At 36.3% G+C, this 22369-nt stretch overlaps 3 protein-coding genes across 5 annotated transcripts; 1 reads left to right on the forward strand and 2 right to left on the reverse strand.

Annotated features, from left to right (window-relative positions):
- Nucleotides 1–274: 274 nt before the first annotated feature.
- LOC140796614 (uncharacterized) lies at nt 275–5226 on the reverse strand. Of its 2 annotated transcripts, XM_073149681.1 has the most exons (11): nt 5023–5226; nt 4894–4951; nt 4109–4179; nt 3438–3502; nt 3294–3338; nt 3120–3200; nt 2217–2284; nt 2015–2063; nt 1585–1745; nt 644–725; nt 275–560 (listed from the first exon to the last, which is right to left on the reverse strand). In XM_073149681.1, exons 1-10 carry the CDS (start codon nt 5132–5134, stop codon nt 656–658), a joined length of 780 nt encoding a protein of 259 aa, XP_073005782.1. In that variant the 5' UTR covers nt 5135–5226; the 3' UTR covers nt 275–560; nt 644–655. The 2 variants fall into 2 exon arrangements, with proteins under 2 accessions (XP_073005782.1, XP_073005792.1); XM_073149691.1 differs by lacking the exon at nt 4109–4179 and having other exon boundaries at nt 5023–5218.
- Nucleotides 5227–6708: 1482 nt separating this feature from the next.
- LOC140780260 (protochlorophyllide reductase) lies at nt 6709–9032 on the reverse strand. The gene is made up of 6 exons (XM_073129574.1): nt 8945–9032; nt 8474–8880; nt 8299–8394; nt 7588–8119; nt 7149–7507; nt 6709–7034 (listed from the first exon to the last, which is right to left on the reverse strand). The coding sequence occupies exons 2-6, from the start codon at nt 8522–8524 to the stop codon at nt 6879–6881; spliced, it is 1194 nt and encodes a 397-aa protein (XP_072985675.1). The 5' UTR covers nt 8525–8880; nt 8945–9032; the 3' UTR covers nt 6709–6878.
- A 2520-nt stretch (nt 9033–11552) lies between these two features.
- Nucleotides 11553–22358, forward strand: LOC140802769 (katanin p80 WD40 repeat-containing subunit B1 homolog KTN80.4-like). Of its 2 annotated transcripts, none has more exons than XM_073158376.1 (18): nt 11553–12102; nt 12327–12457; nt 12587–12704; nt 12780–13006; nt 13268–13370; nt 14266–14336; nt 14888–14962; nt 15033–15176; nt 15291–15522; nt 15624–16415; nt 17512–17568; nt 17648–17763; nt 18789–18914; nt 19917–19991; nt 20065–20177; nt 21045–21161; nt 21254–21322; nt 21797–22358. In XM_073158376.1, the coding sequence occupies exons 1-18, from the start codon at nt 12069–12071 to the stop codon at nt 21858–21860; spliced, it is 2664 nt and encodes an 887-aa protein (XP_073014477.1). In that variant the 5' UTR covers nt 11553–12068; the 3' UTR covers nt 21861–22358. The 2 variants fall into 2 exon arrangements, with proteins under 2 accessions (XP_073014477.1, XP_073014478.1); XM_073158377.1 differs by having other exon boundaries at nt 17648–17742.
- Nucleotides 22359–22369: the final 11 nt, after the last annotated feature.

Here is a 22369-nt window from a genome sequence, read left to right on the forward strand (position 1 = left end):
ATTGTATAGTCAGCCGTAATCCAGTTATACCTCTTCTGCTTTCGATTAACTTCGTCATTCCAGATCAATTTATAGACGAAGGGGACAAACTGCATACTGTACTTCATCATTCTAGAACTAGATCAACTTCTAGACGAAGGGGCATCCTGGATTCTTCTTCAGGTCACATCTACAGTAAGAAGTAAATTGGATACACCTGGAAGCTCCATTGATTATTTAACTGTTGTTTAACCTTGCATTTCGATGCCAACCTGCGCTGATAAAATCCTACCCATAGCAACCATACCAGCTTTAATGTATATAATAGAAGCAGAGTATCCAGAGAAAGAAAGTTACAAACTGAATACGCCTGAGGAAATATCCTAAGATGGCATAGGCGTTGCACAATTCCCTCTAATTTCTCCCTCGTAAAGCAGATTACCATATACAGAACCTACATGATAATCAGAACTGTTCTTGATTTGACGTGAGCTTTGAAACTTCTGATCTCATTCAATTCATGAACATCAGCAGCAATCAGGGATGCATTGGACCACCCTCCCGCAGACATTCTGATGATCCTGAGACATGAATGGGCCGTCAGGGAAAAGTATGACGTGAAATATATATATTGTGTGTGTGTGTAAGAATTGATTGTCGTAACTTAAAAGTTGTGCTAGATGTCGAGCTTCCGAAGCATGTTCATATATGTATAACTTGAGAACAGGACGAATAACTTCCGAAACCTGCACAGCAACAAGAACTCTGATTATGAGAAGAGATTCAAACAAGTGGTCATACTCGGTCTCATGTGGTAATATATCTGAATAGCAGCACTTGTTGGTCTTCCTGGAATTGCTAAAAATGAAGCAGTGCAGATGACCAGAATGTACTAATGATTAGGTGTATGCAGAGAGTTCAGGAAATTCGTCCAATAGAAGTCTGACATCTCAACGTACTATAAGTTACTTGCCAGGTACTAAAGGCCTACATATGGGTAAATTATCATCAGTTGTTTGTTATATGTATAGATTCTCTTATCATGGTACACTAAATTACCACACAGGGCACAAGAATATCCATTCTCTTGGCAAATGCATTAATTTTACAAGATTAATATTCCGCATGACTAAAACTACAATAACCAATGACATTTTCTTATCTTTGTAGAGCATCTTAGTCGGCATAATGAAACCACTTACTGAGTGGATTATCATGCTTGCAAAAACATGATAAGATATTCCAGAATATGAAACAGAGGGGAAAATGATGCAAGCGTTGATTTTGTGAAATATTTGAAGGTCAAAGTTCCTCAGTTTCTTGTGATACTCTCCTGTCAGATTTCATTTGATTGAATAAATTGCAGACTCAATCACAGAATAAGCAAAGATATATGGGTGTTGTGAACTACAAACTATGCCTCAAGGAAAAAAGTAAAGTAGCTGTGTTCAAAATTGGTGATATATAGACCACAGAGCAGAAGCAGAAATAACTTTCCTTTTTCCCTGATCAAGACATGAAGCTGCATAATTGATTTGGTCAATCTTCTCCAATGGGCAATTTTGCATGTATTAACAGTTATAATATGAAGGTTAATATACATACCAAATCCATTGGCTCTCATGTCCAGCCATGGCCTGATAGCTTCTGTATGGATTGCTGTTTGGTAAGCAATATATCTTCTGTCCTGAGTATGATAAAGAGCATAATAAAGATAACCAGATTTCCACTGGGCCGCAATACTTGCGAAGAGTACTTGTACTGATCTGAAATTTCCACAGAAAATTCTCAGGTTAGTACCCATTCTATTATTACTTTATACCCAAATTTCAAGTGTAGCACCACCAAGACAATTTGTCAATGAAACATGTACTGATAATGCAATATTAAAGATCAACCTTATTTTTCAACTCCATAATACAGAAAATTCAGTAGTAAAAGGTAATCATAGAATCAAATACATAAAGTAGACATAGTAAATGGATTCTATATACAGCAACATATACTTCACAAAAATTTGGTGGAAATATCATACAAGTTCCCAGGCTTCAATATCCTTCTGTATCTTTTCATGTCGGAGATTGCTGCTCACAAGAAAATCAAGAAATTTTTTATTAAGAATATTGCAAGAGGAGTTTTATGTTCCAAGTATGCTCAATTATTAAGCCAGACTATGTGATTTAAAGTTAATAAAAAGAACTGTAACTCTAAGCTTACGCTAAGATAAGTTAACTAACCAAATTCCATGATGAACATCACGATGATTTCCATGACCTGACACTCCGAAGTTATCAAAAGTAATTACCTGAAAATAAAATGATGCAAATGCAGTGAGTTTAACGGATGCATGATCAAATTAAAAAGATGGAGTTCAAGGAAATCTACAGTAAAAAGGCAGCATAATGTAGATCATGAAGACCAGCCTAACAACTGTATGAAGTTCTTTTAATTTATGACAGCAGTTAACAGCCAAAACTTAGAAGCAAGGAGAGGCATTAGAGGCACATACTATCACTATTGATAAGCTGTCTACATTCTGACATTGATAAAGCCTCTATACTTTTAAGTTTTAATATCCACTTTTCACAACTACTTTTGGATAAGAGAATATAAGGAAACCCAATCAAAGGGGAAAGAAACTAAGGACTAAACAGTAAATTAGAAAAAAAAAAAGATATATGGGAACAATAAAAGGTATGATGATATACTTGGAAGAAACATTGAATTAAAGTGAAAGTTACGATAAAAAGTTCTTCACTTAGAAGTAATCCCAATGCATTAGAAGTATGTTATATTTCACAAAAGAATTTTACTAGTAATTTATAAGCTATTTAAGTCAATCTTGCAGACTAAAATATGAAGGCTAAAGCCTAGAGGATATTATCTCGGAATTGTTGATTTCAAGATGGAAGCTAAAGTATCATATGATATCTTCAAAAGGGAAACCCTGTTTGAGGGAAGAGAAGACAGGAGAAACTGCGCATAGATCCAACCAGAAGAAGGAAAAAGAGTGGAACAGATGGAAAAAAAAAGTTGCCCCTTATTTTTGTAAATCTTAGGACAAGAAATAAAATGGAATCATGAAGAAAATATCAAGAATAGAAAGATTCCATATCAATTTTGGCTTGAACAGAAATTACTGAGTCAATATCCCATATTTTGATTTGTTCTTCAATAAGTCCTGCTAATAATTGATGGTCCCATCTTTTGTCAAATCCATCCTGAAATGAACATTAAAGCAAATAAGTAGGGTACATGCTAGAAGAATAAATAATTAAATATGAATTTAGAAACTATCAGCTCTAAAGAGATACCTGTAAATTTGGGTGGTCCAGAACTTGAACTCGGTCAAGTGGAACCTGCAAAAGAATTGCTGGAGTTACACATATATCATACAAACTAAATGAAAAACATATTCTCCAAAGGTACCTTTACCAACCGATAGAAATATCTACAACCTTGAGAATGGCACAAGCTCGGTATAATTCTTCCTTACGGATATTTCCCATGCCATCAGCATTGCCTAGATAAAAGGAAAAAACAGTTTCACTTCAGAGTATTTATTATAAATTGAACTACACAAAAATCATAATCTCCATCAGTAGATGGTTTGGGCTCTTAAGGCTGGTGACATTTAAGTGCATACTCAGAAGTTGATTCTTACAAGAAGGGATAGCTTTTATTTTACCATCCCAATGCTGACCAAACTAATAAATGTGACATCAAAGGAGTTTGTTTTATGAGGCCAACTTCTTTATGGTAAAATGACAATTTTCTTTCAACAACCACAACCAAATGAAGTCTTGAGATTCTCCAGTACATTATGAGTTAATGTGGTGGATAAAGTTAATCTTGACATTTTTGCATTATTTAGAACTCATAGTAATTTCATCTCTATATGCATGAATGCAAAGTAGTCCTTTTAAAACTTACAACTTCACAAATTTGTTTGTGCCATTATCTTGTCTGTGGCTGGGCATGAGAGACTTATAAAACAATAATTTACTTGCCTATGAATTGAATCATCACTCTAAGACAATTTTAACAAGTAAAACAATAATGTATCTTTAGTGCAAATATCCAGTTGAGCTAGGATGCAAATTTAAAAAAAAAATGGCATATCTTGTACCTATTGACATGCATAAAATGTGAAGATTATGCCCTTCTGATTTCAAGAAAAGAATGGTTGGAGTAAAAAACCTGCGTTAATGCACCAAATATACCAATAAGTCATTGAATACAATAAGAATTAAAGCAAAAAAAAAAAAAAAAATCATGTAGCCTAACTGATAATTTCATTAAACTACTTTATAATCTGACCTTATTTTCTTTGTCCGGATCAAATTTCTTAGTTACAAGACGAATCTAATTCTGATAACAGAATAACTAAGCTGGCATTTTGATGAGATCCACTCAATGCTGGCTGATATATAATTCATGCATGGGGCATTATTGCAGTTTTACTGTAGTATGAAATGGAATGGGAGAAGATGAAATAGTGTAGACCCAAAAAATTAAAGCAAAACGTGCAATGATAACAGTAACTTCCTTATTTCAGTTGTTCAAAGCTGTCACTGTTTTGCGTACTATAGCTGCATTGGCTTCTCTCCAAGAGCACTTCAAATAGGTTAATGATACAGGTACTCCATTTAAATCAAAGATATCCACAACTTGCTAACCCTAAATGAACTAATCCAAAGAACTCCACTTACTTAAACAACAATGTTTCAACTGAAGCTGCAGATATAAGAATTTGTAACTGAATAGAATGCTCTAAACATATAATATGCATCTAAGTCTCCTTTAAACCCTAGAACTCGTACCAACCACAGCCTAAATCGATATGCTACGCCGAAAATGTTCATTTCCCATGGAATCGAAGTTCGAGGTCAAAATTAAGAGCCGAAGACTTACATGGACTCATCATCTGGATGCGCCACCACCAGCAGCACATTCCTCCTCTTCCCCGGTCCTGCGAGATTAGATTGACGGATTAGACGAAAAACATGGGAATCGTAAAGAAGAAGAAGGTTTGGAGCTCACTAGTAGAGAGGAATGGTGGATTTGACGGCACGCAAGAGGTGGAAGAGAGGACTCTCCATAGCGAGATCAACCACAACGAGATCGCCGCGATGATGATTAAGATCCAGGCCATCTCTATTCCGCGTCCCAAATCCCAGCTCGCATTCAAGCACCAAAATAATTTATCGCGGTTTTCTTATCCGAACAAGTGTTAAATATCCCAAATATGAAATTCTTTCACTCTATGTATTTCAAGGAAATCTAGGGAAAAAAATATATTAATTATTTTTATCTATAATAACACGATAAATTTTATTACGTTTTTTATCTTAACTTAGTTGGATAAAAAATAAGACAAAATGATTGATTTTATTGATAAATCGAATAGCGTTAGACTCATATATCAGGTTTATATTTTTGGTCTGAATATAAATTTAAATATAAATAGTAGATAAATAATAAAATTATAAAATTATATCTTAGCTCAATGAATATAAATAAAAATTAAATATGAGAAACAACTATGAATCGGATCAAGTATATATTGAATATGGATAAGAAGATAAAAACGGAGAGAACTACAACTTCTATTTGTGTTATCTTGCCCTTTGCGAATTTCGTAGATCCTAATAGAAAGGATAATACTCTTAATTTAGCTACTTCTTTCTTTCTTCTCCAAGGATTTATAGATATTGTAATGTATAGCTAATAATTTGACACTGTCACCAAAATCTTTGTAGTACATATATCAGGCAACAACTCGGTAATCTCATAGTTAGAATAGAGAAATGACACTAATATTACAAAATCTATAAATTAAGAAAAATAAACTGAAGAAAGAGGACCCAAACTAGCTAGAAAGCAAAATCTCAAACACGACTTGGGCACTATTCTCCTATGCAATGGACTAAAACGGTTAGCTAAATGATGCGGATGGGCCAAAGGGAGGAGACTATGCTGTGGATGGTGAGCCTACCCTTGTCCACCGATGCCTGCCTCTCAACAACGACGAAGAAGAGGAAAAAGATGAGGACAAAGACGATCGAATAGAAAATAGAAAGAACGCGCAGATGACTGGTTAGATCCAAAAAATAACTGTATTCGTGTCGATAGCAAATATGTAGCCAAATTTTGACTGATTCGGTCGATTAAATTTAATCTGACCTATTTTGTCATATTTTGAAGATTGAATCAATGTTGAATATTATAATGCTATAAAACTATAATATACTTGGCAATATTATATAATATATGTATTTTTTTCTTCAAAAAAAATATATAACATGTATATAGTGAAAATATGTAGATTTAGAATGTCTATACTGATGTTATCCGTATATTGTGTAAATTATGATTCAAAAGATAGTCATGAGTAGACAATAATGATCGTAATGATCATTGTGTAAAATTAATTGACCACTATCACAATCTAATATAGGATGTTCATGTTTTATTTCCGCCCAGCTCGACTAAAGACTGGGATTTAATTATGATATAATAATGATGTCATATTTACAATTACGTTCAGACGAATAAGTAATCTTAGTTATTAACAATATATTGGAAGTATTATTTTAGACATCGAATTTTTTTCTCCATAATTTATAGAATTAATCTTCATAAATGTTTCATATACAATAAAAGATGCAGCTTATAATTCCATATTAGGCGATAGTGACAGCTTGAGGAGATAATAGAAACCACACATGAACAAAAGGAACGCCTGCAAGTATTTTATTCCTTCCTGATTCAAAAATTGTACACTGCTCTACTAGCAACAGAGGCAGGCCTTGTGGTCTTAGAAACCACCACAGTTGGATAATACAACATTACAAACCCTTCTCAGGATCCAAAGCTTCAATCCCCAAGACTTCCTGCTAAGCCAACCCAACCAGCCTCTCACTGATCTCCCACACCTTCCTGGCCTTCTCAGGATCACTTGCCTCCTGAGACATCTGGTTCTCAAATGATGCTGAGGCCTTGTTCCAGCTCCAGTACACCCCTGACTTTGTCAGGCTTGGATCACTCACCACCTGGAATTTTACAACAAGATTCAGTGGGTAAGTCTTGCGGTAGAGGCTAAAAACTAGCTAAGAAGTTTCGCAAGATGTACGCAGTCTTATTCTCATGGTAATAAATTTATATACCTGAGCGAGCCTTTTGCCGGATTCCTCCTCGGAGACGAAACCTTTTGTGATGAACTTCTGAAAAGGAGGGAAGAGGATCCTGAATAAGGGGATGTGCTCCCTGAAGAGGCCAGTGGTGGCAATGCAACCAGGGTAGAGGGAGGCAAATGTGATGCCAGTCTCCTCATTGTACCTCCTGTGGAACTCTTGCATTGTCAACATGTTGCAAATCTTGCTGTCCTTGTATGCCTTCGCGCCGTCGAAGGTCCCGCCGTCGATCATGGCCGAGCCGTTCCGGCCATTGATGCCTCCGGCGAGCCCTCGCATGTCTCCCAACCCTGCCTTCGGCGGCACGTTCCCGGCCAAGGTGTTTGTGTTTCCTGACGATCGAGATGAATTGTAAGCAACACAGATGCGTTAGCAGATAAAGGAAAAATATCAGATTTTAAATAAAATGTACCAGTTATTGATCCAAGAATGATGAGACGCCTTGAAGGATAATCGGATCTGTTCAAGTCGTCGAGAAGCAGGCGGGCGAGGAGGAAGTGCCCGAGGTGGTTAACACCGACGCTCATCTCGTAGCCGTCTGCTGTGAACGTCGGTTCGCGGGCAGTAGGGCGGTAGATGGCGGCATTGCACACCAGCACATCAAGTGGCATTTCAGAGCGCCTGAAGTTGTCGACGAATTGCCTGACACTGTCGAGGGACGCGAGGTCGAGATGCATGACGGTGTAGCTCTCCTTCGCCATGCCGGCCGACTTCGCGGCCTTCTCGGTCTTGAGAAAGTCGCGGCACGCCATGACGACGTGCCATTTGCCGGTCTCCGCTAGCGCCTTGGCGGTCGCGAGGCCTAGGCCGGACGAGGCCCCGGTGATCACGACGACGCCCTTTCGGAGAACCTTCTTTCCTTCAGTGGCAGCTTTGTTGAGCCCAGGAGCAGCAACTGCTGCTGCTGTCGTCTGGGCTTTTACTGCAAATGATGTGTTCAGCTTCTGCAGGCAAGCATGCATCTAGAGATTAGTAGGATGAAGCTAGAATAAACTGGTCATATGTTCTTTTTGGTTCTTAGTACTTGGTCTAATGTGGACCAAATTCATGAAGTATGGAAGCAAGAAATCTTTAGCATTGCTGATATAATAAATCCACAACAATGCCAAGGCAAAAGTGTTACCTTTGCCCTGACCAGAGGATTGAATTCAGCCCTAGTATGGTCTGCAAGAGAAAGTCCGAAGAATGCCGAGTCCTTTACTTTCCCACCCAATTTTCCCTGATAAAAACCACTTAATTAGTTCAAGAACCTCAAATTGGATGAAATTTTGTATGCCATTGACAATTCAATGCGTTACCTCCTTGTGCACAGAGAGAGCTGATGGGAAGAAGGAAGCCTGGAGAGCCATCTTGCCTTAGACAAACCTAGAACAATCTCTTGCAGAGAAGATAGGTTCGAGAAGAGGCAATGAAGTTGAAGGGAAACCCGTAGCGGCATTTATACAAGCATGTGGCGACCACAGGATAAGGTGGGATATATTTGACGGACCCAGCGTTCACGAGCTAGACCCCGATTCCTCCAATGGCTTCCCGAGACTCAGATTTCTCTCTGACGATATTTTTATCTAATATATTTTGGGATATTTTTCGCCCCTTTTTTCCTATTAGTTAATCCGATGTTATCCCGATAAGAAGGGGATGTAGATCCGCTGTTAAGTCTAGCTGCTTTATTGAATCGATGCGCTGCTAAGAAATCGGCGAAGGCCTCCGTGGCATGCATTAATTGGTGAAAGAACTGGGCCGACGTCAAAGGAGAAATGTTAGATGACAGCTGATTTTAGCTAATCATGCGGCATGGGGAGAGGAGCGGCGGGGGAAGGAGGCAACGGCTTCAAAACATTTGTTGTATGTGCTTCTACTCGTGAAGCCAAGTCGGCAGGGTAAATACCCACGTGAAGGCACGTAGCATATCCGGCTGCCGTGATGACACGTTTGCAGGAGGTAAGTGACGTGGCGTACACCGTGGCGCATTACAGTTGCGGCAGAGTAACAAAACGGTGGGATTACGTTATGAGTAAAGTCTAAGTACTGGTTTCACCTGGTAATGGCGCATAGCAGTGTATACTATATGGTTGCGATTTTAGCTCATTTATTTTGGTACTAATACATATTACATAGCAGTTATAATTGGCTCACAGCCAATCATAGCTTGCCAAGCAGCTAATTTACTGCACTCAGGGTTGGAGAGCATTTTGTTGGGTGCGTTTAGTTGATAGGGAGTACAAATTGAAGGGACAACTAAAATGGAAGTCAATTTTTTTACAGTATTTGGATGAAAGAAATAGTGTGTGAAGTGAGTTTCTTTTATTTCTTTAAAGTTATTATTTTTTTAAATTTTGACCGTTTTATATTCTCTTTTCTAAAAAAGAGAGCATAGTTACTAACTTTTTACATCAAATTATCCATGCTCTAAATTAAAAATACTATTCATTTGGATTAAATTTTGTACCGCATATAAATCTAATTATACTTTTAATCTTGATTTGACTAAAATTATTTTAAAAAATCTTCTAATTCTTTCCCACCACTCATCTATCTCATTCCACAAACTAATAATTCACGCTCAATTTTTCTGCAAATCTCTTCGTTTCTATCATCTATTATATATATATAGAGATCTTTTAACATGTAACCATTTTATTCGTAGAAAATATTCATTTAAATCTATAATAGTTATGTAATAACTATTTTTGATGTAACATAAATATGAGGTAGAGAAAACAATTAACTAAAATATTTTTTGATCTAATATGAAGCGGATGGATAGTATGGGTAGACTGACTATATATGTGTAATATGTATATACATAAAATTTTCTATAACTGCAATGACTACATATTAATATTAATATATTCTCTGTATATACAATAGTTATATTTTAGCATTCTATGATACGCAGAGAATATTTTAGTTGATTTTTTTTTGCCTCTACCTCATATTTATGTTACATCAAAAATAGTTATTACATAACTATTCTATATTCAAATGAATATTTGAATCCCTTTTCTCTAAGTTCGAGAAATAATTTTAGAAATGCGAATCTAGAACAAAATTTTCTTAATCTCAAAGCAAATGAGGCATAATATATTATTGGAAGTCACTTCAGTATAAAATTTCATCACTTTCTTTCATTCTACTAAAAACTTTCACTTTTCCCTCTGATTAAGTAATCACCCTTAGGTAAGGTAGGATGGGGGTGATATCTCGAGCTTGCACGTCTAATTATTATTGGTGAGCATAAATTTCATTGGATTGGGACTCATCAACCATATAATTGGATCCATTTCGATTCACAACCTCCTCCTGTACTGCCCTAACCACTCATGCCCAATTATTTTTTATTTTGACTCTAGCCCAATCTATATCTATATTAATTAACCAGTGTTACTCTTATGCTCTTATTTACGCTACGCTATCCTTTTACGGTTATTTAATAAAATTATAAAAAAATTAGATAAATTTTTTAATGTATTTAAAATAAATACTAATCGGATGGAGTGTTCCAATTTAGAGCTAGCATGCAGCAGTTGCAAATTAGTGTACATTAACATTGATTAAAATGTTACTTGTGGGCCAAAGATGGCTGATTACGATTTATTACCTACTGGATCGTCTAGACCCTTCCAACCCTTCACGGGGTTCCATCTAACATCGCAAAACTGCAATAGTTTTGGGGGGGTTTGTGTACGAGAGTGGGAAAGAGCACATGATTTTGACACCCAATAACTCCAGAATAATTCAAACTAACACAACCACTTAAATATCCAGAGGTCAAAGCTCTCACAGAGAGGAAGGAAGGGCATCTGAGTGTATATAGATTTTATCTTTGGGGAGCGAGGAGGGAAAAACTAAATTAGTATGCAATCGTTTCTCCTTTTTATTTATTTATTTTTTTAATTATAGGCAATATTTGAATGCAAATTTATACGGGTAAATAAAATTTTGAACTGAATAGCGAAGTTTTTGACCGGCATATTTTTATATTTAAGTTTTAATTATACATGTATAAATTTTGTTTTTTTGGCTGACTTAAAGTAGTCAACATTCTACATTTGAGTAACATTTCTTACTCTGAGGATAAATTGTAGATTTATTACAAATAATTGAAATAATTTCTTAAAGATATTGTATTATTGACATAGCCATAAATAGCGGTGAAAAGAGTCTGGAATAATATTACAACAACAGTGTTAATTAAGATTGAATAATATTATTAATGTATATGATAAAATTGTAATAAATAAAAAGATAGCTGAGCATTATTAATTACGATAAAAATATAATATTATGCTATGTTAGTAGAAAATACTAGGCGTTTTCTTAATAACTTATTTACCACTAAAAATAGGGATAGGGGACCTTTTGGGTTGAAAGAGTGGTAGACCCAAGCTTAATTAATTTCATTTCTCTCTGTTATTATTTTTTTTTGAACCAAGTCCCCCCCCTCCTTGTGCTATAACCCCCGAAAGCTCCATTTCTTCTTCCTTCCCTCTCTTCTTCTTCTCTCTCCTCCCTCGCTAGCCCGCCACTTCGCACTCCACCAAGGAGCATTTCGATCCTCTCGCATCACGCTCTCATTCACTCTGTCTGTCTGTCTGTCGTTTCCATTCCTTGCTCTTCGTTGCATTCTGCCGCGAAATCGAGGGGAAAGTCGCTTTAGCGGCGCTTCCATGGAGGTGAGAGATCCTTCCATATGATAGCTTCGATTACTTTTATAGAGAAATGGTAGGTGTCTTGATCGGGAATCTCGAGATCCGAGGGCTGAACTGGTCCGATCTGAGATGAGACAAGTGGAGGTCAGATCACGGCATAGGCATCGATCGATCCGTAGAGTGAAGAGAAGAAGGGGATTCTATTCATCAGTTCACTGCCATTGCCATTGCCATTGCCTTCATGACGACCACCACCAAGCGCGCTTACAAGCTACGTATCCTTCTTTTCGAATTTAATTTTTAGCCTTTTTCCCCCTGTTTCAGTAAATGTACTTTATTTCCTATTGTTTGATTCTTTTGCTTACTGTGTGTGATTGAATGTACGGGCCCTTAAAATTTGGCTCATGGTAGTTTCCTGTTAGTATAGTGGAAGATAGGACGTTTTTGATGATATGGGTTTGGGGATGTAAATTGGATGCCTTGACTATTCTAAATTTAGAGGAATTTGTAGCACATTCTTCCAATGTCAACTGCCTTAAAATTGGGAGGAGGACCTCGAGAGTTCTTATCACCGGAGGAGAGGACCACAAGGTCAATCTTTGGGCCATTGGCAAACCCAATGCTATACTGGTGGGTTCTAAAGCAACATTGTCATAGTTATCATTATACTCACCTTGAGAGTGCTTCTTTGTTGCTACAAAAGTGTATTATGATGAACCATATTTTGTTGCGGTGAGTTCATGTAATGGTAATTTGCAGAGTCTATCTGGGCATACAAGTGCGGTCGAGTCAGTAAGTTTTGATTCGTCAGAAGTGTTAGTTGCTGCAGGAGCAGCCAGTGGCACAATTAAACTGTGGGATCTAGAGGAGGCAAAAAGTATGTATATTTCCTTAACTTCTACAAAACGGCGTATCTTGCCTGTTTGCCGGATTTGGTTTGTTTCCTTTGCAGTTGTTCGTACTCTTACGGGGCACAGGTCAAATTGCATATCTGTTGATTTTCATCCATTTGGGGAGTTCTTTGCTTCTGGCTCACTGGACACAAATCTGAAGATATGGGATATCAGAAGGAAGGGATGTATTCACACATACAAGGGCCATACGCGAGGTGTTAACACCATTAGATTCACGCCCGATGGTAAATGGGTTGTCTCCGGTGGGGAAGATAATATTGTGAAGGTAATTCTTGGAATTTTCTTTGATTTATTTTTGGAGGTTTCAAATGCAAATTTGAAATTCATTTTTATATATACGCATTATTTTCATTTATTACAGCATAAGTAATTTTTAGTTTCCCAAGCTGATGTTATTCTCAAGGTATTATTGATATGCTTTATTATGTTTTAATTATACAATGTATAGTGAAGCAATTAATAATTGTGTGCATGTTTCAAGTTAATAGAATTTTTACTAACTATTTTGAAAATCTTCTATCAACAGCTCTGGGACCTGACAGCTGGGAAGCTGTTACACGATTTCAAGGGCCATGAGGGTCAGATTCAGTGCATAGATTTCCATCCTCATGAGTTTCTCTTGGCAACAGGTCATATCAAATTGTTTACTTGTCTTGACATAATGCTAGTAGAAAATAATTGATGTGGTTGAGAGGTTGATCAAATTACTTTCCATTTGCCTTTTATTTTTCTTCTTTCCTTTTCTACATAATTATTTTTCATTAGGTCTCTGTATGCATTCACATTTGTAGAAAGGAAGATAGGTAGATTCTAACCAACTAGCTAGAGAAACCGAGGCGAACTTCTCACATATTCCACTATTCTAGACTTCAAAATAACCTAAAAGAGTTTGTCCTGTTGTATGTGGCTCCTACTAGTGTAGAGATCTGGGAAGCATGCACAACCTGTAAGCAACATTGTCCCACTTACTAAAAAGGTTGTTTCATTACTCAAACACAGCCAATGAAGGTACATGGCACAAGCCTTACATCCCTGCTATGTGATGGCCTAAATCCTAAGTGTTAAAACTCTTGGAATTTGGATTAGCTTTCTCCTATATATCATATGGAAGATATTTAAGTCATCTCATATAGATTAGTATATAATTCAATATAGGTTATGTGGGTTTTTATGCTTTTAGCTTAGTTCTTAGGGTTACATTTTGACCTAGGAAACACAGATACTGAGTCTTTACTCTACTAAATCCTTTTATATTGCTTCTCGCAATAGAAACCAAGCTTCTCTTTCTGCTGATTTTCATTATGTGTCAGGACTGTGTTTGAGCATATTGAACATTGTACGTTTTCCTTTCCAAGTCCTTCTGTACTTCCATTATTTTATTCTTGACTTATTTCCGCAAGATATTTAATTCTCTCTTGAAGCTAGTTTAAATTTATGTATTCTAAGGAAATTTATCTTCAGCTCACTGCTTTTGTGGCCTTCACGTTGAGAGTTCTTTTTTTTGCTCTTTATTAACTGATACAGGTTCTGCTGATAGAACTGTTAAACTCTGGGATCTTGAAACCTTTGAATTGATTGGATCTGGAGGACCTGAGGTATCACTTTGTGTTAGACCTATAGTCATTTATTGCTTGCTTAACTTTTTTCTTTTTGGAGGTCAACTTTTCTTTTGTATCCTATTATTATTTTATGGTTTATAATTTAGATTGGTGATTTCTGTGTTGCTAATCTCATGTTTTAGAATATTTGAACTCTATTGGTCTATGGAGCTTTTTCGGGAAGTATAATCTTGAGGCAAGTGGGAATCAGAGAAAGCAATATTTTAATAATATAGTTTTATTATTTCTGAGACAGTAGCATTATCAGTTTATCACCTTTGGTGAGTGAAATGCTCTTTTGCTCAGTGCTTAGGATAAACTTGTTGAGAATGGGAAAGTGAGTAATCTTGCAAGGCTCCAGATTTCTCTAACTTGATTAACTTGATTGAGTGCAAATTTGAACGTTAATGGCAACTGCTTTAAGACCACCGATAGGGTAGGATGACAATGAATTGGAAGTACAATTTTGAATGCTTTATCTAGCGAAGTATACTTGCCAATTGTAGTTATCCTTACAACGGAATGCTGACATTATGATTTCACTTTAGACTACCGGTATACGTTCTATGATGTTCAATCCTGACGGAAGAACTCTGCTCTGTGGATTGCACGAAAGTTTGAAGGTATGCACATTTACTTTGGTTGTTGTTCATGTGCTTTTTTCAACTAATAATATTAATGATCACTTACCAGATTTTCTCATGGGAGCCAATTAGTTGTCATGATGCTGTGGATGTGGGATGGTCTAGACTATCAGATTTGAACATCCATGATGGAAAACTTCTTGGATGTTCTTTTAATCAAAGCTGTGTTGGAGTTTGGGTTGTAGATCTTATGGTAAGGTCTAAAGTTCCAACAGTTAATCTGTCATTTTAATAGTCGTAAACCTGATTTTAAATCTAGTTAGTCTATGCTTTTATGATAAATGATACCTGGCATCTCAAATGACAGCGCATTGAGCCATATGCAATGGCTAATGCTGCAAGACTGAATGGCCATTCAGAATCAAAATCTACTTCAAGTGGTATTACAGCATCGCAGGACGATAGCAGCACAAAGACTACTAATATGGGAAGAACATCAGTTTCACAAAATTCAGACAGCAGTATAAAAGTGACTATGGGGAGACTATCTGTTTCAGAAAATTTGGATTCAACAGCTAAGGAGATGAAACCCGTTGCCTGTAGGTTATTCATTTCTCTAGATTGCTTAGATTTCATACTTAATTCTTTAGATGTTTAAATGTTTGGATTCTCAATTTCTTCTTATTTTCTGAATCTGAAGCAACTGGAAGTGTCCCTACTACACCTCAAAGAGGTGGAATTGGCACTGGTGCAAAGATTACGACTGCAAACTCAGCAGTGGCATCAAGTACTACCACCTCAAAAAGGAATTCTTCAAGAAGCAATGGTAGGACCAATATTCAGATCATTAGTAAAGCTGATGTGGTGTCTGTCGTTGTCCCTAGAGCTAGCTCAAGAATGGATCTGACATCTGATTTTAGAAAAGAAGTTTGCAATGTGGTTCCTGTTATCATCCCAAGAACTAGCTCAAGAATTGAGCTGGCATCTGATTCAAGAAAAGAAGTTAGCGAAGTGATTTCTGAAATCGTCCCAAGAGCTAGCATAAGAGTGGAGCCATCCACTGATTCCAGAAAAGAAGCTGGTAATGTGGTCATCGTTCCTAGAAGTAGCTCGAGGGTGGAGCTGGCTTCTGATTCTAGAAAAGAAGCTGGCGAGGTTGCGCCTGTTGCTATCCCTAGGACAAGCGCAAAAGTGGAACATGTATCTGGTTCCATAAAAGAACCTCTTGTTGGAAGAACATTACAATACAGTCTTCAGTCAAAATTTTCTAATTTCCGGAGGTCGTCAAGCATCAAAGATGATTCAGATACATTCAGTAGATTCACAGGATCAGATGACGTCATGAATCCAAATCATCTTTTTGTTGGAAATGGTGTTAATCAACCAATGACTGCTGGAAAAGATTATGCTGATGATGTCAAACCCATTACATCTGGGAAGCTGGGATCAAATCCTTTTGCAGAGTCAAATACAAGTTGGCACCATGAAAATTGTACGTTCAAAAGAATCAAGACACCAAATCATCAAGATCATGACATGAAATGTCTGCTAAAATATATTGTCTTTTATGTTTCTATAACATGTTTTAAATCTTAAGTGCCTCCCGAATGTCTTATCTGAGATGTGGTTTATGTTTGATTGCTATCACCATTTTCCTTTCTACTAATAGTGCACCAGAATGTTTTGTCGAACTTGAACTACATAATTTGATACATTTTCTTTTTCTGTCTATAAACCTTTGTTATTCTTCACTTTTATGGTGTTGTCAACGACCATTCATTTTTAATGTAAGCTTTTGATGGTTTTATTTGTGCTCTTTCTGAATGTTAACTTTTAGATTCCATGTCCTCTCTCAGTGTTCTTATATATTTGAATTTTTATATATAGTTTACTGCTCCCTTTTACATTTATCTACTAGTTTTTGGAATCTCATATCTGCATTTGTAGCTTTCTTCTGTGTTAGTGCTCTTATATGTAGATATCATTATGACAATAATCACAATTTGCCATGATCTTTTCAAGTATCTATTCAATTCATGCTTTGGTAGGCTTCCTTTGTTTCTATCACTTATAATTCTAGCTATAACTAGATTAGAGTGTAACATTTACACATTTACGAAATGGTTGGTGATTGATATCAATCTATTCCTGATGTTAGTTATGTATGTCTGCCAGGTTGTCATCTTGGGATCTATCCTCTAGCTAATGATGGCATGTGGGCTACCGGGCCTACGGTCGCATAGTTGTTGACTTGATAAATAGTTTTTTTTGTTAGAGCTAATGAGGAAGACCAATTTACTTAAGTGTTAAAAACCACATGTGCATGATGACAACCAGATTAAACCTATCCTCACTGGGGCCAGCTATTCCTTCCATACCAAATTACATCCATTACCATATACATATACATATATATATATATATTCATAGTCATACTCATATTTATATGTTGGTAAAAGAGGGTCATTCTCCTTGCATACTGACATTTTGGTGTTAAAAAATCAAAAGTTTCACACTTCTACTTCCATATATATTAGAATACCTTGGAGAATATATGTTACTAAAAGTTGATATGGTTTATTTCGTAGATAACATCAGAGTCCATAAGCCACAGGATGCCTACTCTGCGGAAGTTACAAAAGGAGGTAAATTCTACTGCTTATTGTGAATCAAGACTTTGAAAATCAACCAGCATTTATATCTCATTTTCTGTCCATGATATAGGAAGAACAAAATCACCAGTTGCAAGTTGGGAAACCAGGGATGCATCTCCTACTTATGAAGGCCCTACGACAAGCAACTCTTCTGAGACCACCTCTGTGAGCATGTCATATTCTTCTGTATGTTTCCATCTAGATTGCTTTCATTCCCATTGGCAATTCAATTGAAATATCATGTGGTTGTTTTTTTTAATCATTTTTTCACTGTAGATCATAATTATTGTTTTTCCAATGTAGATGGTGAAGCTTATATATTTGCTGCAAGCCTGCAAAATAGTTATATATTGTTGATTACCTTCTTGACCCATTCTAACTGCCAGTTTCTTCATACAGAACTTCCCAAGAATATTTGCGTTGAAAATCTTGGTCCGGAGAATGGAGATTACTACCTGCAATATGCATTTGAATTAAGAATGACCAGTTTACTAAATCTTTTCAACTTTAATTACTTTGGTGTATATAACCGTATACCTTAGCATGAGCTGTGTATTGTGCTTTTATAATCCCAAATGTATAATATCAGGTTGATATAACTGACACTAAAAATTTCATTATTGCAATATACTATGTCCTATCTCAAACCTCACCTTTCATCGTGAAGGATCCTTCATCATCATATACTTGTAATGTTCTATTCTTGCAAGGGCACATATGTAGATGCTAACAACTTCACTGAGAAAATGAGATTGAAATTTGATATTTTTCTACTTTTTATGCATCTTTCTGGTTCTCCATATCTAGTAAAGTTCCTTTAATTTATATGCTTACTCGAAGCTATACTGAACTCACCATTTCAGTCAACTTTCAGTTTCCGAATCTTTATAAAGTTTATATCTTCTGATCTCTTATTGATAATTTTTTTCGGTTGAAGATCTATTGTTGATAATTACTAATAGTTTCATTAAATTTCTATAGTAAAAGAAAGGATGACTCTCTTACCCCCTTTTCTGTTTTCTCTAATGGTGAATCCTTATTCTGAATCATTATTTACTGGGTTGGTTTTTCTTCCTGAATCCGCCAAGCCAGACATTTCTTTTATTTTCCTCTAAATAATGATGAGAACAACAACGAGCCTTTTCTCCAACTATTTGGGATTCTTCCGTCAATAGTGATCTTATTAAGATTGATCCTGTTGCTTTGAACAGAGAGGGAGAGCTCCATTTGGCGAAAAGGGAACACTCTCTGCATGTGATGAGGATACTGTTACTGATTTAATGGAACAGCATGAGTTATTTCTAAGCTTGGCAAGGTCCAGGCTGACAAAGTTACAGGTAAACCGTAATGTTGAATTTCTTATGACATCAGTAACATGGTAACTGGCAATTGTAATCGTGTACCTTTCTTAATAATGCCTACCCCATGTATATGCCTTCACATCTATAAAACTTTTGTTGATAATGTGTGAGAATAGCTATACACTGCTAATGTTGGTAAATTTCTGAAAATGGAACAATGAACTAGGAAAGGCTTCACTTTTAAATCACATAATCTATTCCTCAAGACTGTTTTGAACTACTCAAAAAGTTGTTAAATATAGGACCGCTTTAAAGGAAAAAATTGATCGATTTAGATACTTAACAAATGAGACTGGGGGTAACAGATGAAAATTAGCATAGTAAAGAAGGATAATCATGTGCATATATACATTGGCTGCAATTAAGGAACTGGAATGCCCAGTCCATTTTCAATCTGCCAAACACCTCTCTTTTGGAGCCATATAAGGATCACTTTGTTCTGTCAAAGTAGGCAAAGGACACTTTGCTTTTCTCTGGTCTGGTTGGGAGTCCTTTTCAGTTGTCAATTTATATGTTGGAAATAGAAAATACCTCTTGAAAATGGTGGCAATTTTCTATTTAATCCCAGTCATCTAAGCACTATCATTTCTTCTTCTGTATAAGTCAGGAACTCAATCCTCTTCCTTTTCAAGTTTTGTTCTTATTCAAACAGTCCCAAGTATATAGCTGACGGTATTCTTGTGGCCAACTGGATAAATAATTGGAAACATCCATTGCTTTTTCACTCTAGTTACTCATATTCGACTAGATTGATAAGTATGTTGCTGTTTTATCTGTTCTGGCTGGAAATAAAAAGTAAATTTCATCTTTATTGAAATCTTAACTACAAAATATGGCTGGGGTGAAAGTTGAACCATGATCAATTGGCTACCATATGAAAATGAAATGATCCATTGTTTGGGCTTATGCATAGCGCTTTATTTGTATTTTATGGTATGTTACATTGGAAATGGCATTTATATTTTCTTCAACTTGCAGGCAGTTCATCAATTTTGGAAAAGAAATGAACTCAAGGGTGCCATCACTGCAATGGAGAAGATGTCTGATCATGCTGTATGCATTCTATTCGGAGTTATCTTTTCATTTAGAAAGAGCTGATTTTTAATGTTTGTAAACTGTACTGCAGGTCTCTGCTGATGTTACAAGTGCCTTGATGGAGAAAAGTGACACAATAACGCTGGATATATGCTCGTGTCTCTTACCTCTCCTGACTGGCCTTCTAGAGAGCAGAACTGAAAGGTATTCCTGTATAATGTTTTACAAATCGACAAACGTTGCTTTTAGTGTCCTTCCTGTAGTATCAGTAGTTCAGGCATAGAAGCCGTATTGGACCAGTAATTTTTAGAGATGCAATTTACCTTCCCTTTTACTAGCCTTTTTGTTTGGCCCTGGATGAAGTTTGATTTGATTTTTAGAGGACACTTTTGTATCTGCATCAGTAGGTAAAGCCAAAGCATTCGGGTATGTTATAGATACCTTTCTAGAAGTTATTTAATATCTGACTAATCTCATGTGTGTGTGTGTGTGTGTGTGTGTGTTGCCTTATTAGCACTATTTCCTTTTCTCTAGTTTCCCTATCCTTGAAAAAACTATTTTCTAGCTCTAGTGCAGTGATGATACTTTGAATAGCTTAACTTTTAAGCATAATAACAAAGAAATATGGAGATAAATAATATTTAAATAGTATAAATATGGAATAGGAAATTTGATGTGGACTTATAGAAAGGTAGCTCTCTAAAATAAAAAATAGTCAAATTCCCTAAATTTAGATAATATGATAAGAGAAGCTAATGCAAGTGTTCCAAGAGTCAAGTTTACAACAAAGTGTCTTAAACCAAAAGGCTGAAGCACTGCTGAAGTTCTATCTCTTGTCCCAGTTATATCCTTGAAGCTTATACTTGCCATCGGTTCATTACAGCTTCAATTTGACTCACTTTAATCATATTCTGAATTTCTGATCAACAGTGTTGTTTCCTTGAATGGAGTTTATATTATTGTTTTTAATGCTATTTAGGATTGTGTGTTGGACTTTGGTGTTTCTATGGTATTTCTGCTTCGTAACTTGCAGTGTAGTTCTATGTTTTCAACAAGCTGCTCTTATTTTAGGCATCTAGGCGTCTCCTTGGAGATGCTGCTAAAGCTTGTTAGAATCTTTGGTCCTGTAATCCATTCTACTTTATCATCTGGCCCATCTGTTGGCGTAGACCTTCAAGCAGAGCAGAGGTTTGTTTCCATTTGCCTGACTGCTTGTCTCAATCTGTAAACTGCTAGTTTATATGCTTCCTCCATTTAGTTTTCTTTTCTGCTCATTTCAGGCTGGACCGGTGCAATCTTTGCTTCATTGAGCTTGAAAAGATCAAGCATAGGCTTTCTTCACTCACAAGGTGAACAGTTTCAAACTGAAATTTTTACCTCTTCGGAAACAGCAAACTCATTTTTGTCCATTGGTTTGAAAGAAAGCCTTTCTAACAATGCATACTATTGGATGAAAGAGCTGATTTGAAGAGTAACATTACACACCTCCATAACAGGTTAAGAAACCGGATTGGGTCTGACTAATGGGTGGCAGGATGCAACCAATTTAGGCATAAAATAATAATAATTAAAACTACACTTCCCTGGAATCCTCTTTTTATATTTGTTGAAAAATCCACTGCCTGCTATACGTCTGTTATGTGAACTCCGGAAATGCATATTAATAAATTATATCACCCTAATTAGTCATCTAGAAATACCATGGCAGAAAAATTCAATATCACTTGGAAAGCTTGATCATCATTTTAAATCTAGCTACATTTTTCCTTGCTACTGGTTAACATGATTTTCCCTTTCCCTTTTTCTTTTCTTATTTTGAACAGAAGAAAAGGATCTATTGCAAAATCTGCGCAGGAGCTAAATCTTGCTCTTCAGGAAGTTATTTAATTGACCGACTCTGATATACATATTCAACAGTAAGCCAGATTGCCAAAAATTGGGTTCCTATGCTGCACACATCCTAATCTTATATTTTAGCTGCTTCTCTGGAGTCTTCTGGTGAATTTCTAGCTGAAGCTTAACTGCAGAGTTTGGTCAACTGAAAGCCTGACAGAAATGGTCGTTCCCCTTGTTATTTAGAATCTGAATACATGCTAATACTTCCATGCGACCCAGAAACAAAAGCCATGGTGAAGGACAGCCGAAGAATTTGCATCATATCATCTAAAATGAGTGAAGGTAATTCTTTGACTAGATTGAGCTGACTTTGAGGCGAAAATCAAACTACTGACCTAAATGTTGTAACCCTAGTTGGCCTGTTGTAAAAAATTACGTGCCTGAAGTGGTGAAGCCTGTATTTTTCCTTCATTATGTAATGAAAAATGAAAAACTGAAGCCTGTATTTTTCCTTCATTATGTAATGAAAATTGAAAAGCTTGTTTAGTAGTTGGTTCTCC

The sequence above is a fragment of the Typha latifolia genome, chromosome 1, assembly GCF_019914945.1.
Source record: "Typha latifolia isolate L0001 chromosome 1, TyphaL0001v2, whole genome shotgun sequence".
In the NCBI taxonomy this organism is placed as follows: Eukaryota; Viridiplantae; Streptophyta; class Magnoliopsida; order Poales; family Typhaceae; genus Typha; species Typha latifolia.